The following is a 17,878-nucleotide window of genomic DNA, read 5'->3' on the forward strand; positions in this document are numbered from 1 at the left end:
TTCATACATTGCTACTTTAGATTTTTTTACCAAAACTGCATTATATTGTGTTGTGTTATGTTACTTTTTCAATCTTTTATAAGTGAATGTATAAAAACTCTGCTGAAAAGATCAGATCCAGGTTTTTATTATTATTTGTATTAAACAATGCTTTATGCACATGTTTAGTGATTTTTGCGTTTTTGAGCTGCTATGGTAAAGAACAATAGTATCTTTCCTCCATGTTGAAAAGCCAAAGTCAATTTAATAGGAAAGAAAATCTGAACAATTACAAAAGTTATTTTTTTTTTTAAATGGGAGGCAATTCCTTTTACAGTAGCTCAATTAACAATGCTATTATTCGTGACAGTTATACATAAGTTTCATTAGTACGTGTGACTGTGATGGTTTTATAGCAGCCCCATTTATACCACCTTTCGTAACATTAACAGCAGCTTCATTGATACTACCTTTTTAATGGTTTTACAGCTCAAGTACTTTGGCTCTTAGTCGTGCTAATCACACTGATGACATATGATTTCACTCCTATGTCAGATCACCTTGACAACCATCGGTTATGGTGACAAGACCCCGAAAACGTGGGCAGGGCGTCTTTTAGCCGGGACCTTCGCTCTTATCGGTGTGTCGTTTTTTGCTCTTCCAGCCGTAAGTACGGTTCCTTTTTTTTCCCTAAATGTACATTTACACTGTTACAAATGATAATATAACCACTAGACTATCCACCTTATTTTTAACGTGAGAGAGATGTGGCCATTTGTAACTTACAGCGTCATCTGCCTCCAGCTATATTGCAAAATGGCAACTGTTCTCCTTATTTGATAAAATTTTTATAATTATAAACAGAGTAAAATAAATTTTAGCTTTCACTACACACTGTTATTCTTCTGGTTATTTAGCTATGGCTCAAATGATAAAGAAGTATTGCACATTCACAGAAAATAGCTTGCTTCCGTGCTGTGAAATAAGGTGGTTAATACGGCGGTATCTGCTTTTCACCCAAAAATTTTAATTACAGTATCCCATTATTTACTTAACCTCAAGCCATCCTAGGGCTATATGACTTTCATCTTTCTGTCAAATACAGTTATATCAAAAAATGTCCTTACAACAGTTTATAAAGTTTTAAAATATGGATATTTTTCTTAGCATTTCAGAAGGCCTTTATTAACCCCCCAGAGCCGTGTGGAGTACTTTTTATGATGGATGGATGCACTTTTTGGGCTTAAAAATCTTGACTACCATTCAATGTCAGTATAAAAGCATGATTTTTTTTTATATAACTCTGATTGTAGTCATATACACCTAGGATGGCTTGAGCTTGGTAATTTTCATTTTTGGGTGAGCTATCTCATTAAAGGAGCATTGCGTAGGTTCTGAAATTTCTAACCGTTACTGACACCAGTGGCCATTAGAGGAACTGCAGCCAGTCTCATGCTCGTTCTCAGTGCGCACGCTCTTTTTTTTAACTTACGAGGAGTGTCCGTGGGTGTCTGAATTGTGCTGGAGGCTGGTCGCTTCTTTCCATCCGCAGAGTACATTTCAAAACACTATTGCCGCTGCTTACTATAATGGCTGGCGTGCCGTACGGTTGTAAGCCCAAGTAGACGAGAATGCACATGAAGTCACATTTTGTGAATTTTCACGCCCATTCGGGCCCGACTCCTCCACACACAATTGAGCCTAAAGGCTGATAGAGGCAACCGTGGTGGACAGTCGAGGTGTCATTCTTTTTTTTACATCATGGTTGGCTCATACATGTACAAATGAAAACTCTATCTTAAAGATTTTTTTTAAGTAAAAACCTCCACATAGCTCCTTTAAAGATTTAAGTTCCTTTACAATTCCAATGATTTTGAGAGTAACCCAGCTCAAAACAGTTTTGGAAAAGTGTGTACACAGACTTTTTAATAACTTTTTAGAGGCAGCATAAATGTAATATATTAATTGGCCCATGACTATATATTAAACAACAACACTAAACAAAAACATGGGTTACGTTTAGTCATTCATTTTATATAAAACATTACTGACAAAAGTCATTGAATGTATTTTTAAAAACACATTGTCATATGAACAAACAATCAGTAACTGTTATCAGTCTTACAAGATTACAAGAACAAAATTTTTTTTAAGTTGTTAGCTGTCTGTGGTTGATTCACTTGCATGAACTGACTCTAAAGAGAGATTTTTGTTTGGGCCGTAGGAGCGGAACATCATTCAGTTTATGAATCATCATTCTGGTTATTTTTGTAGGGTATTCTTGGTTCTGGGTTGGCCCTGAAGGTTCAGGAACAGCACAGGCAGAAACACTTTGAGAAACGCAGAAATCCTGCAGCTTCATTAATACAGGTAACCAGAAACATCATAAACTTAAATCAGCAGTTAATTCACCCCTTGAAGCACATTTCACAACAGCACATTTGCTTAATGTTCAATACTGAATTTTGATTTCAGGCTGCATGGAGATACTACTCCACCAACCCCGTCAGAGATGATCTCATCGCCACATGGAGATTCTATGAGACTGTGATCTCTCTGCCATGCTTCAGGTATACATCACTCACAAAACAAACATCATTTGAATATTTTAGCATTTATATATAATTTTTGTTTACAGGGACTTGCCTTTATGTTTGTCATCATCATGATTTCATATTATGCCTGGTTTGTTTTATGATTTTTATGATTTCACTTGTTTTATTCTCTGTGCATCTCTTTTTAATGTTCATTGTCTGCATGCAGCCACAGCATCATCTAGAGGTCTGCTAGAGGTTACAGTGAGTTAATTTCAAAATAGTTCAAACATTAAATGGAGAATATGAATGTGTCTTTGGCAACTAACGGAAATAAGTTGAAACACTTATTTAGTTACATTTTAGTAACATTACATTTTTTTGTAACATTTTCCAGTTACTAACTGGAAATAAATAAAAAACTGAAATATATCTAAATTAAACATAAATCGTAATATTTACAAAGAAACATATGACAAAAGCACATAAATAAAAAATCTTACAATTTTTTTAAATAAATTGAAAACTAAAAAAAAAAATATATTAAATTCTTTAAATCTTTTAAAAATCTCTTTTAATTTACCAATTATTCATACTGCTTCCTTTCCATTGTGATTTCAGTTATTACTAGCAACCAATAAACAAACTATAACTAGCACTATTCTATTGATGTTACATAGTTTTTTGGTACATTAAATCTCATATTCAATAATATAATAATATAATTTGATAATTATTAAAAAACATTACCACTGTTTAATGAATATTTTTTTTGTATATGTGAATATTCTAATACACTCTAGTGGTCATTTGGTGCAAATGAAGAGAATTATGTCATAAATACATAAATACAATCATAAATTGTCATAAATACAATCTGGTCTAACAAAATGTGTGTGTTGTTTCTGTCTCCTGCAGGAAGGAGCCTCTTGAGGTTATGGCTAGGTAAGTCCCTCTCTCGTTCTTATTCCCTCTGTCTCTCGCTCACTGTTTTGTGAGTGTGAGATGAATGATTCTGTGAAATGTGTTTCCTTAAATAACTCCTAATAACCAGCACCTCCATTAATTCAGTGCCAAAGGCGTCATGACCAGCAGTGTGTTTCTGTGTGTGAGAGATTGTGAGAGCTCGTTTCTCAGTTGGGGGACATGTGGACAGTAGTTCTATATATGATGGTATTACAGAGTCCATTAGAAACGAGTGAATTATGGATCACTGATAAATGATAGTGTCAACGCATAGCAAGGGAGAGGGAACATGAGTGTGTGTGGGAGAATCTAATGGACGGCTGGATGTGTGACGTCTGTGTCATTGTAGGGAAAATGATGGGAACTGTTATTAGCTAACCAAGCATGATGAGCCTTGACAAAGATGGACTACGTATATAATAATCATGAGAACCAGTTGTCCTTGACCTGGACACTGGCCTGACAGTCCATTTGTTAAAAGAGGAAAGATTTACAGATAGAAACAGCAGGGAGAGTTGGATTGAGTGCTATATTTGAAAATATTTGAAAACAAACGCAAACTTTATCAGAGGAATGCAAAAGTTTTGCAAACAAAAACATTTTCTCAGGGAACACAAAAGTCTACGAGAAAACGAAAAAGCTTTGGAATATAATTTTTCCTCTCATCTATTTTTTTATATCCACATGTCCCTTTTGTGGCTCCATACCAAAATAAAGTTTTGTTTTGTTTAGCATTTTTGTTTAACTAAGAGTATGGAAGGGGAGTGTTGCTTTTTCAAAAGTAATCAGTGAAAAAAAAATCGATAATGGATAGTTAAGTTGAATCCTTTGAGCCAAATCTCCACACAAACTCCTCTGCAGTTTTACATTTTTATTAAAAATATCTTTAGTATGTAGTCGATTTCTAATCTTTCCATCCATTTACAGACATTTTGTTCCCACAATGTAAGCAAAACCTGACATACTGGTACAAATAAACACACACACATACACACACACCCATACAAACAAAGCCAAATAGTTGGGAAACCTGCAGCCTGACATTATCAATGACCTACTAAAACAAGTCCAAAATGGAGAAACTGGACCGTACACACACTAAGCAGCTGATACCACTTGCACCACATTCATTTGTTCATGTGAAATCTATGTGTTGATTCTCTTCCTAACTGTTCTCACGTTTTTCACTGCTTTCCTGTATTTACAAATGTATTTACAACACCACAAACACAGTCACTTTTCACTCATTAAAACCCTCTCAGAGTTTGAATCGACTGCAGACAGATTAAGTTTTGTGTCTGTGTGTGTGTGTGGGGGGGGGGGGGGGGGGGTATTGTATCAGTAACTGGTTCGTAATAAGCTGTAATTGTGGAGCATTTCAAGATGTTTCATCCCCTCTCACCACTTCAATCTTCTTCTTTTCACTGTACTCAAGAGATATGTGTGTGCTGCAGTGCATAGCCTGCATGTGTGTGTGTGTCAATCCTTGGGTACCCTTTACAGTAGAATGCCCTGCGTTGTTTCTTTGAAAGGGTTTAGTTTCAGAACAGATTCCCCAGGGTTTTTGTGCACCTTTGCATAGACGTACTGCCTGCATACTCTTATATTAAACTAGAAAAGTAAAGTTTGTTAAGATGAACTTTCCTTCGACAGCCTGGCTTGAAAGTTAAAATTAGTTTTCAGTCCATTTCAGACAGAAAGTCATATATAGTCTCTTATTAAGTGTGCATTTATTTGATAAAAAAATGCTGTAAAACAGTAATATTGTTAAATATTATTACAATTTAAAATAACAGTTTTCTATAAGAACGTATTTTAAAATATAATTTATTTCTGTGATGGCAAATCAGCATAATTACTCCAGTCTTCAGTGTCACATGATCCTTCAGAAATCATTCCAATATGCTTATTATATTTTATTATTAATAATATTTAATTTTTTTATCAATTTATTATAATAATATAGATTATAATAAATGTATCAATTTATTGTATTATATTAATCAATTTTATATATATATATATATATATATATATTTAATTTTTTTATGATCATTAATTTTATCATTAAATGGCCAGCAGTGGGAGATGGTGAGGAAAAGTTGAAATCCAAAATAATTGTACATCTCAACCTGTGGTCCATTTCCTGTCTGTTGCTGAGCACTGGTGCCTGAAAAGTTGCCCTTGTGATACATTTTAATAATGAGCATTTATTTGAAATAGAAATCTTTCGTGAAATTATGGATGTCTTTACTGTCATCAAACATCAACGTCTCGGCAACATATTCTCAATTAACAAAATGGGCTACATCCTGTCAACAGAACTTTGTATATCGGGTCGACATCGGCCAGATGTATGTGTGCTTTTAGGGATGCAACCCTATCATCATCAATTTCTTTTCATTGACTTCTAACAGACAGAGACCGAATAAGAATTACAAAATGATTAGGAATATTAACGAAATATGTTCAGAGCTCTGAGATTCAACTCATCTGTTACTCTGTCTCTTCCTCAGTCAGAAGTTGAGTTTGTTGGAACGTGTGCGGCTGTCAACTCCGAGACCGTCGATGGTAAGGGCCCGTGTGATGATGCCTACTGCCAATCCTGAAAGTGTGTCAGGGAACTGTGGGCCAGCAGAGGCAGTTGAGGAGAGTCCATCAAAAGAGGGCAAACCTGCAGGGTTCAGTAACAGAGAGAGATTCAGAACTGCTTTCAGAATGAAGGCCTACGCCATGAGACAGAGCTCAGAGGGTAAGACACACTCCCACACACACACACACACACACACACACACACACACACACACACACATCATTCACATACTCAAGATGCATTTTTAAAAGCTCAACTTATTTAAAGTATTAAACTTTTTAACTAGTGCATACTTAGAAAAAACAGTATCGACAGACCTGTAAACACTCACAAACACCTGTACAGTTAATATGAATGCACAATATACATAAACACACTCTTAGCTATTTACACACTGTAATAATAGATATACTCAAGTATAGTAAAGTCAAGTCACTTTTATTTGTATAGCGCTTTGTACAATACTGGTTGTGTCAAAGCGCCTTTACAGTGTTAAACAGGAAAATGGATTGTCAATAATTCAAGAAATGTAAATTTAAAATTGTAATTTTAAGTACAGTATACATTTACACAATGCAATTAATCTAACCTTGTTTTGTTGCTTCGTTGCAGATACAGGTGGGTTGCCTGATCCAACTCCTGAGGAGAAGGGCTTCCCACCGGACATACTGCTGGAGGAGATGATTCCAACTCTCAAATTAGTCATAAGAGCACTGCGGTATACAGAGATTATATCATATTTATAATCCTTAAAAATAACCTGTGATCATTTTTCAATTGATTTTCTTTCTTTAATTATTTTATTTATTTTATATGCTGTTTTTTTGTCCTACACTGCCGTTCAAAAGTTTCAGTTCACTATGATTAAAAAAAATAAATAATAATTTTGTACAGTAATAAATTGAGCTTTTATTCAGTAATAAATTGATCAAAAGTAGCATTACATACTTCTACATTTGGTACAAAAAAGCTGTTCTTTGGAACTTTATATCCTTCATAAAAGTCTGAAAAAAATATATTAAGCAGCATTAACTGTTAATATACAGTATTAACTGTTTCAACATTGATATTAATGGGAAATTCAGCAGCAGCAAATCAGCATATTAGAATGATTTGTGGAATGACGGCTGAAAATTCGACTTCGCCATCAATGGAATGAACTATTTTTTAAATATTTTAAAGTTGAAACAGTTATTTTAAAATGTAATATTTCACAACATTACTGTTTTTACTGTATTTTTTTAATCAAATATATACAGCCTCGGTGAGCATTACATTTACATTTCTGCATTTAGCACTTTTATCCAAATTGATGTACAAAAGACATTAAAAATATATTTTTTTTTAATGGTAATATACATGCACATACATCATCATTTATATCTTAACAGATCTTTCAGTTGTTCTAAATTCAAGGTTTAACTATTTAAAAAAAATTTCCTCTTAATTTTTCTTATTTTGAAGGATCGTAATATTCCTGCTGAGTAAGAAGCGTTTTAAGGAGACTCTGAGGCCGTATGATGTAAAGGACGTGATTGAGCAGTATTCTGCAGGACACCTGGACATGCTCACCAGAATCAAATATCTACAAACACGGTCAGTAACACACACACACACACACACACACACACACACACACACACACACACACACACACACACACACACACTGAAACATTTATACATGAAAACTTTTAAATAACTTTATGATGGTAAAATTATGAGTCAAACTTTTTCCATTTCAAATTGTTTACTTGCATCATTTAAACTGTACTATATAATCTTCTAGTATCCACTAATATTTGCTATTTGTTGCATATTTAGACTAGATCTGATACTGACACCAGGACCGTCTCTCACTCCAAAACACAAGAAACCCCAGAAACCACCATTTCCATACCCCACCCAGCAGTCACCTAGGTAAATATTTTATATTTTTATTAAGTTTAAAACTATATTAATATATATTAAAACTATACTAATACATTATATTGTTAAAGTATAATCCTAATAAAACTACAACCATATTTAATAATAATGTCTTATAATAATTCCTATATTGAATGAAGAGTTCTTGCAATTTATAATTTATTAATAATTTAGTATAATTTTTTTAATTACAGAGCTACATCCATTTCTCATTTGAACTCTTGATTCACTTTTCCTCTCTGTTTTTCTCTCTCAGACATGAGTCATATCTTGCCAAAGCAGGCCTGCCAGATGCCGAAGACCAAAGCATGATGGGTAGATTTGTGCGGGTTGAGAGACAGGTACTCATACGTTCAGACAGCTTTTTGTGTGTTAAAGTTGTTTAGCTAAACTCTGTCGTCACCTCACAGGTAGAAGACATGGAGAAGAAACTGGATTTCTTGGTGGACATGCATATTCAACATGACCTCACAGGCCCCAGCCACATGACCTTGGAGCGCTGCGACCCCACGTTGACTGTCAGCCTCACAGGCAACCGTGTGTTCTGCAGCTACGGCCCCCCGCTGCACAATACACCATATTACACGTGTTCTGATGCACACCCGCCGAGACCGACTGTCCTGCCCATCAGCCCACTGCCTAGCCACTCCCCATCCAATGTCAACCAATCGGGAGGCCGCAGGGTGGGAACGCCGCTGTCCCTGTTGTCGGTCACTCACGAAGAGCTGGAACGCTCGCCCAGCGGATTCAGCATCTCCGCCGAGAAAGAGGAGGTCAAGGGCAAGGCCTCAGGGTTAACGGCAGGGTCAAGCTGGGGCTGCGACCGCCGATATTTAGCCGAGGGTGAGTCGGATACGGACACTGATCCCTTTACCCCCAGCGGACCTTATCCACCCTCGTCCACCGGAGACGGGTTCCACTCCGATGGAACGTGGGGAACACCACCCTAAAGACGCACTAACACACACTCTTTATAATGACTACAGACTTTGTACAGCACAAAACAAATCAACACATAAACACAAACATAATACTCATATCTAAATATGTATCCACTTCACGCTTTACCCCTGCAAAGCAAAGAGCACTGCATGGAATGCATGCGTTTTATCTCTAGTGGTAGACACTGCACTTGGCAGAACGAGTGACTTGACTGGGATCTTTAAGGGAGGAGAACAAAACAGATGCTATGCCTTTTTTTGTAAACATTTATTTTTCTATTTATACATCTTTTCGTATGCATGGACTGCATGATCATCCATGGAGGAGCTTAATGTATCGACGTCTCCGGTTTGCACTTGCTTTTGTTTCAAATATTTTGGTTTGAGGAAGCTTCTTTCTCTGCTCATCTTGAGCTCGTTTTTAAGTTCCTTTTGCAGATTGTATAAACATTTTTACTCTGGTCAGCATGAACTGCACTCTGGGACGTCACCACTAGCTAAGGACCAAAAGCAGAGCCTCAGTTAGGAATTCCTTAAGTGTCTGGCTTTATTCTAAACAATGAGCACACCCCGTCTGTGAGTGGCACATAAAACTGCCAGCTCAATGAATATTGCCACTGTACTGTGGGACCAACTTTCCCAGGGTAACTACAGCTTCCTTACGGTTACCCTACATCAATCACATGGATCATTCCAGGGTAAGGGAGGGCTTGTAGTCACTCAATTGGCTGTGGAAAATGATCAAGCTTTACCCTTAGACAGCAGAATATTTTTAAACATCGACAAGTTTACCTAGCAAGTTACAATAGTTAATACAGTAGTTATACTTACTGAATGTTTTACACCAAAACAAATACTTTTCCAAAAGGTCTTCCAAAAGGTTTCAGCTTGAACAGATCCTGAGAATTCACTATTCAAATGTGAATTTACGGTCTGTTTTTGTTGAAAAATGAAATTAGTTTTTAATGTCAGTTCCTCCCCAGGTTAATTTAGTATCATTCATCATAGATACTACTATAGTTTTTATTAATATATTAATATATATATATATATATATATATATATATATATATATATATATATATATATATATAATTTTTTTTTTTTTTTTGTATATTTTCCATTTTAAAGTTTTGTGTGTTTTTTTTAATGTTATGATTTTCGTCAATTGTTTTTTTTAATTAGTTTGTAAATCAAGTTAAACTAAATGAAAATGACAAAGGTTGCCTTGGCAACTTGCTGTAATAAAATAAGTTAAAGTTTTTAATATTTTATTTTAAACCATTTTGTATTGTTTTAATTTTTTGCTGTTTTGGTGAACTATAATAACCCTGCCCCTGGTTATGGGCTCTGCATACTTCCCTTTAATATCAAATTATTTATTTTACAGTTCACAATGTCGAAATATCATATCACTGGCTATAAAGTATCAAGATAAGGTTTAATATTAAGATTCAAATCAATTCAAAGTTCATTAATCTGAGGTTCGAGTCATTTGTCAAGTCCAGTGTGAATTAAGTGTAGAGCTGGTCATGTTGTCATAACGTCTGTCTGCATCGTTTCACATCGTTTCACTCGCCATCTCATTCATTAAGTTGGTCAAGGCAGTCAATTGAGGTTTAGTATGTTTCATGTGAACTTAATAGTTCTAATAAAAATACTACTTTCTTTTTCTTCTTCTGTGGACAGAAAAGATGATATTTTCTCTAAAAGAATAATGTTTTCGTCCATACAGTTAAAGTCGATGAGACATTTTTCCAAATATCTTCTTTTGTGTTCTGCAGAACAAAGAAAGTCATACAGTCATACAGGGTTGAGTAAATGACAGTATGTTCATTTTTGGGTGTACTGTCCCTTTCCTGTCCAATAATCCTGCGATCATGAGACTAAACACTGCCGCTCATCATCTCACACTAAACTATGGCATAAATCCTCAAACTAAATACTGTTGTCATTACCCCAGAATAAACACTACAGTCAACCTTTTATTTCAAACTCGTCACTTAGCACAGATGTTGAAACTATCCTCATCTAATCCAACTAAACTGGTCACAAATCATCCAATAAAACGACCCATTATTATCTTTATACATTTTATTTTGAACTAAAAACTGTCCATTGTTATCTCAGACCAAAAATGCCTCCCATTATTATTAATCATCTGAAAGCAATGACTGCTATCTGATTTTCTCTCTGACCATTGACTGCTGTCTGTTGTGATCTCAGACTACTGATGTACACAGATACACTGCTGTTTATTGTTTGTGCCTTGGCCTTTTAGTGCTCCAGTCCCTCTCTGCTGGTCATTATGTAATCTTCATCATGAATCAAACCTGCCATTATTTTGCTTTTTAGGCCATCCATAATCGTTTTGCTCTCGGTGGCATCAGTAAAGCATCTGTTCATTGTCCTAGGACCTATTCTTTGTATATTTTCCTTTTAAAGACCCAACAAATTATGTTTTAGTTCTTTTCTTTTTGGTTCCAGATGAAATGATTTCACACTAGTGGCCTTCTAAGCTCTTATATTCATTCCAGTTTTTGAATAATAATCTTTATTTACATTCTGGTCAAGGCCAGTTTTAATATTTTAATTTGATGAGATAATATGCAAATGTTATGACAAACTTGATTTTTTTATGTTAAATCTTCGAATTGCACCAGTTAGTAATAAAGATATATTATAATAAACATCGCAGTTTGTTCTTTTTTAATTAGAAATCCTCAATTAATCCTGCATTTTGAACTCAATATTGTTGAGGAGTGTTACATTGGAAAATAACTTTAGAATAAAAAGTTACTAGTTATGCTACATTATTATTTATTATTGAATGTAACAAAGTTTTTGAGAAAATGTATGCAATACCATTAAAAAGTTTGGGATCAGTAAGATAATTCATGTTTTGATAAAATATAATATAAGATAAAATATAATATATTTAATATTTCAAATGTAATGTATTCCTGTGATGGCAAAGCTGGATTTTCAGCAGTCATTACTCCACAGTCTCACATGATCCTTCAAAAATAATTCAAATATGCTGATTTGGTGCTCAAGAAACATTTCTCATTATCAGTATTATACAGATAACAGCTTAATATGTTTGTGGAAACTTTGTTAAAAGATTCTTGGATGAATAGAAAGTAAAAATAAATCAATATTTTGAAATAGAAATACTTCAACTTTATAAATATCTTTACTGTTATTTTCACTGAAGAAATATTGTGAATTAAGAATTTGTATTTTAGCCAGAAACAATGGTTTAAATGAAAAAAAAAATGATTGATTGGTTTCTTACAAACACAGTTTTTCATTTCACAATATGTTAACTGATGGACTGGAGTTTTGAGGATTGGAGTTTTTGTCACATCACGTTTGTCATCCCAGACTACTGTATATGGTGATATATCAGATTATTTTTAGAAATTAAATTTTATAATTATTTTGATTGTATCTTGAAAACTTAAGTAACATGCAATGCTTGTAAAATATGACACTCAACATTACCTGTTGAACCAACATTTAGTGTCTCTTGGTCACCAAAGAATCTGCCACTGAGTTCAGTAGAGTCAAAATAAAAGAATATAGCAGGAAATATTGTGCAGAACACAAGTATAGGGGTTGTTGTGGGAATTGCCCTCTGCCTTGTTCTTGGTCTCACGGACAACAAAGTTTCCCAGGCCTTGCGCTCTCCCAGAACCCATACGCTGCCAAACAGAACAGAGTTCATGAAAGGAGAGGCTTTGTGTACAAGACATGTCAATTTATATTTAAAGAGAGGCCAAAAATGTCAAACTCAGTTATTTATGTACAGCTACATCTGTGAGAAAAAAGTGGCTATACTATAATTAGGCCACGTTTGAAGACATTTGAAATCACTTTTGCATGTCACATTTCTGAAACCAATATAGTGAAACCAGCATGTGAGTTTATATAACTGTTACATTTAACAGGAGAGAGAGAATCTATATCTGTGAGAGTTTCTTTGTGCGTGTGTGTGTTGGGCTGAGAGCAGGTCCTCTGTGTTTGCCAGCTGAGCTCAGGTGAAACACTGGAGGGCTACTCCAGCCTGTTGCCCTCTCCAGGGACCATGATGCCCTGCTGGTTCTGTGTGTGAGTCTGTGAGAGACAGAGGACAGCGGACAGCAAGCAGACATCTGTCTGTGTCCTGCAGTGTCTGTCTCTCTTTTGCAGGTGAGTGTGTTTTTTTATATTGTTTAGTTCACACTCACATTCCTCAAGTGCTCTGTGTTTCAGCTCTCACATACACTTTACATACAGTGTGAACTTTTTTTGCTGCTCTTATTTTATTATTTCTACATTTTTATTTTTTTTATGTATAGTGAAATTTATTTTATTTTTTGATTAAATATCTCTTTGTAATATTTTTGTATTTTCCATTTTCTGAAAGAAACTCCCTAGTTTTTTTTTTTTTCAGGTTTAAGAAAAATTATGTCTGTCATTTCACTGGCATGTCTGTTTTACCACCAATGAAATGTCAACAATGTCAACTACGCATAGATAAATAATCGGATGCAATTAATAAGAAACTGAAAAAAAAAATTTCTCTGTTTGATCAGGGTTGGAGCTAAACTCTGCAGTGCACTGGCCCTCCAGGGTAAGATTAGAATAACCTTGCGTCTAAATAAATGTACGAATGACAACTATCCCCACTCTCACACGCTTTATTTTTTAAGTGTTAAATTAACTTATCAAAATATATTACTACACATTTATGTAATAAAACAAAGAAAATAAAAAAAACTGAAACTAAAATAGAGGCATGTGTTCAGACAGTGATCAGTCTCAGCTGTGGGACATGGACTCAGATCTCTGTTTGATCAGACCATCACAGAGAAGATACCCAGAGGTACATACAAACACACACACACAAATTCATTACTCCAATGCTTTATATATTTATGAATGTTCAGGTCAGATTCAGTGATTTTTTTTTCTCCTGCTTTTCTGTAGGTAATAAGACATTTCCATTGCTGCCCTTTGGTGAGTGAGTTCAGAGAGCATATTATTGTCATTAACGGTGTCTGTTTTCAGCTATGATACAACATGCTGCATTGTGTGTGAATCAAAACTGACCAATCAGAGCCCTGCCTTACCTCTACAGTAATGTGGCATGACCTACCAAACACTAGTGACCTGGTACTATGGCCTAAAGCCATTACCAACTCCTACAGCACTCCCAGTGCAGATTCCCGCAGGAGCAGAGGTATCTTGACTATTAAGGAGTTTGGTGTGCTGAAGCCAGCAAAAATAAGACTTTTCGGAGAGAAAAACTGCTTTAACAGCTTGATTTTGTACCATTTCCACAGTACCAACCTCTACAATGACATCATCAGCTCTAATTAGATCAACAGGAGCTCCTGAAACTACTGTCCATGTGAGGACCACACCCATTAGTGATCTCACAACTGCTGTGTACACCCAGCCAAAAGCTGTAATGGTGACCACACACCATCGCTCCCCACGGTTTCACTGCCAATGACAAGCATCCAGCAGCTCACTAAAGTGTCACATACAGAAAAACCAGGCAAGACCCTCCACACACACACACACACACACACACACACAATGGAATCTGACCTTTTGTGACCTTTCATTCTGATAAAGCGGCAAGGTTAATGTTATTGATGCCATGACAATGATTTGATTTGAATGGAGACAGGCCAGAGCCACCGATACTATGGTCCATTATTTTACCTGGAGATTGTTTTGTTTTGGATGGGTCAGGGAAGGTTAAAAGCACATTAAAAATCAATATACACACACTTACGTCTGTCTCTTTGAATCGACACGAAGAGGACGCAGCATATGGGAGAGAGAGTGGGCTATGAATCAAAACATCCTCATCGACCCCTTCAGTGAACATTTATTCCAGCAAATTAAAATAGAGATGGCCACTAGATGGCACAACAAACGAAATTAGTATATCTGGCTTACATTTACTACAGTAATATTTCATCAGGGTGTCTGTACTTTAACTCAAATACTTTATTAACATTGTCCAAAACTATTTATAATGACGTCTTTGTCAACGTTTTCAATGTTTACAGTTCAGCTCCTACACTAAGTACGCACACAACCCCGATTATTGACCATGTATGGTTATGAAAGACGATGTAGCCAATGAGAGTTGTTATAGGGCGGAGCAACACCTATAGCCACGCCCCATTCTGCAGGTAGTGACTGTTGACAGCGTTTATTTTTATGTTTAGTCAGTATACAAATGTCTTACTTAACGTAGTCTCTGCATATTATTCTGGGTAAAGTATTTTATTAAATAATAGTTGCATAAAACCAATTGAGAAAGGAAACACTTTCCTTTATCCAGCAATGTGCTACTCCAAATCCTTTCACATGCATTATCTTATTGTAGTGTGTTTCCATTATAACTTTTATAATACTGATTAAAAATAATAATAATAATAATTAATTTTTGGAGATGCTACTTTTTTCTCCCCATTTTTTTGTGATGACATATTTTTTTCTGACAGGATGTCCATGGAGACTAGAGCTATTTCATGAAAGAAGTGAGAAAGAGGACCTGAAAGAGACTCTTGAAGATGAGCTGATCTTGGACAGGGTGACCATTAGTTCAGTGAAGCTGCAGCCGTGTGTTTGAGCTGTGCAAGCTTTACTCTCAGTGTGTGTGCAGAGAATTCAGTCACAGAGCAGCAGCGTTACACAGAGGTACAGCACTACACAACTACTCAACAACTATGCCATCTTTTATAGTCACAGAATGGGCATAAATAATATAGATGCATGTTACAAAACAAAAGTCTGAATTCATATTGACAGTCTTGAGAATCAAAGTGTGTTAATAAACAAATATTTTAATTTTTGAAAATGGATGATACAGTTTTAAGTTTCCACATTATTTCTAAGCTACTTATCAAATTTGTGACACAGACCATGTGACCTCCATTGTAGAAATGTTTTCCTTGCTCCTTCCTTTCCAACTCGAGTGCTGCTGCCATTAAAAATGGACACATTCATCTTTTCACTAAAATGTTTATATTACATTTTAGAAAAGTGAAAAAATAAGTGTTTTCAGCATTTGTGGTCTCAGACTTTTTTAAATAAATTTAAAAAATATTCACCGTTTTGTTTTATAAAGTCAATAGTATCAGGGAGTGAGACAGTAATTATGTGTGTATCCTCAATATTGTTGAGAAACACAGCAGAGGTCTGCAGTCGTATGAGGAGAGTCACTTTTTACAGAAGTGAGTTACACAATATCATCAAATCTAATCCTAACAGCAAATAAATCGAAACATTCTATCATATAATAAAATACGATTATCTTATTATCATATAATATAAAAACCAGATTCCAAAAAAGTTGGGGCATTGTACAAATTGTGAGTAAAAAAGGAATGGAATAATTTACAAATCTCATAAACTTATATTTTATTCACAATAGAATATAGATAACATATCAAATGTTGAAAGTAATACATTTTAAATGTCATGCCAAATATTGGCTCATTTTGGATTTCATGAGAGCTACACATTCCAAAAAAGTTGGGACAGGTAAGAGGCCGGAAAAGTTAAATGTCCTTAAGGAACAGCTGGATGACCAATTTGTAACTTATTAGGTCAATTGGCAACATGATTGGGTATAAAAAGAGCCTCTCAGAGTGGCAGTGGCTCTCAGAAGTCAAGATGGGCAGAGGATCACCAATTCCCCCAATGCTGCAGCAAAAAATAGTGAAGCAATATCAGAAAGGAGTTTCTCAGAGAAAAATTGCAAAGAGTTTGAAGTTATCATCATCTACAGTGCATAATATCCGGGTGCATAGGATCCGGGTACTGAAATGGCCAGCCTGCAGTCCAGATCTTTCACCCATAGAAAACATTTGGCGCATCATAAAGAGGAAGATGTGACAAAGTAGACTTAAGACAGTTGAGCAACTAGAACCCTGTATTAGACAAGAAAGGGACAACATTCCTATTCCTAAACTTGAGCAACTTGTCTCCTCAGTCCTCAGACGTTTGCAGGCTGTTATAAAAAGAAGAGGAGATGCCACACAGGGGTAAACATGGCCTTGTCCCAACTTTTTTGAGATGTGTCGATGCCATGAAATTTAAAATCAACTTATATTTTCCTTAAAATGATACATTTTCTCAGTTTAAACATTTGATACGTCATCTATGTTGTATTCTGAATAAAATATTGAAATGTGAAACTTCCACATCATTGCATTCTGTTTTTTTTTTCACAATTTGTACAGTGTCCCAACTTTTTGAGAATCAGGTTTGTACAAATATACATCACAGACCTTTACTAAAAGTCCATTACAATCATCAGCAGCAACAGACAAAATGTGAGATTATTGAAAATCCTGTACAATTTCTTCTACAATCACTGTAGTTTAGCAAAGTTTTATTCTTGTTCTTAGTGCGGCTGAAATTTTAAAATTCCCATAAAAGGGTCGTTACTATTATCACTTATATCTTCGTTAATGTTTTTCATTTATTTGTTCTGGGTTATTTAAAGCTATGGCTGGCTGTGGTTAAATGTGTGTCTGAACAAAGAGACACTGTCTGTTTTCCTTGATGAGTGAATGACTATCATTTTATCATTCTCTCTCTTTCTCTCTCTCTCTCACTCACACACACACACACAGATCACTGCAATCTCATTTGTTTCTGTGTGTGTGTGTGTGTGGATACCTGCATGTGTATCTTAACTCATTAAAGTGTGTGTGATCTCATTAAAACACTTTTGCTACAAGACTAATGATGTGTAGTCAATCTTAATGATGGTGAAGTACGTGTGTGTGTTGTGCTGGGAAAAGTTAGAATAAGATGAAATAGGCTGCAGACAGTCACTTGATTGTAGTGTGTCTCCAGCGATGAAACTGGAGAATAAGTCACAGACTGCTGCTGTGTTTAGAGTTAGTTCAAGGGCTT

At 35.4% G+C, this 17,878-nt stretch overlaps 1 protein-coding gene across 2 annotated transcripts in view; it reads left to right on the forward strand.

Moving 5' to 3' along the window:
* Nucleotides 1-9,990, forward strand: part of LOC132154590 (potassium voltage-gated channel subfamily KQT member 3-like) — a 35,499-nt gene extending 25,509 nt beyond the window's left edge. For both annotated transcript variants that reach the window (XM_059563212.1, XM_059563211.1), the window contains 10 exons: nucleotides 535-645; nucleotides 2,254-2,349; nucleotides 2,455-2,549; nucleotides 3,432-3,458; nucleotides 5,996-6,231; nucleotides 6,685-6,790; nucleotides 7,537-7,668; nucleotides 7,896-7,991; nucleotides 8,257-8,341; nucleotides 8,411-9,990. In XM_059563212.1, the coding sequence (XP_059419195.1) occupies nucleotides 535-645; nucleotides 2,254-2,349; nucleotides 2,455-2,549; nucleotides 3,432-3,458; nucleotides 5,996-6,231; nucleotides 6,685-6,790; nucleotides 7,537-7,668; nucleotides 7,896-7,991; nucleotides 8,257-8,341; nucleotides 8,411-8,950 (1,524 nt within the window). In that variant the 3' untranslated portion in view covers nucleotides 8,951-9,990. The remainder of the gene's footprint in view (nucleotides 1-534; nucleotides 646-2,253; nucleotides 2,350-2,454; nucleotides 2,550-3,431; nucleotides 3,459-5,995; nucleotides 6,232-6,684; nucleotides 6,791-7,536; nucleotides 7,669-7,895; nucleotides 7,992-8,256; nucleotides 8,342-8,410) is intronic.
* Nucleotides 9,991-17,878: the final 7,888 nt, after the last annotated feature.

Source organism: Carassius carassius, chromosome 12 (genome assembly GCF_963082965.1).
Source record: "Carassius carassius chromosome 12, fCarCar2.1, whole genome shotgun sequence".
Classification (NCBI taxonomy): domain Eukaryota; kingdom Metazoa; phylum Chordata; class Actinopteri; order Cypriniformes; family Cyprinidae; genus Carassius; species Carassius carassius.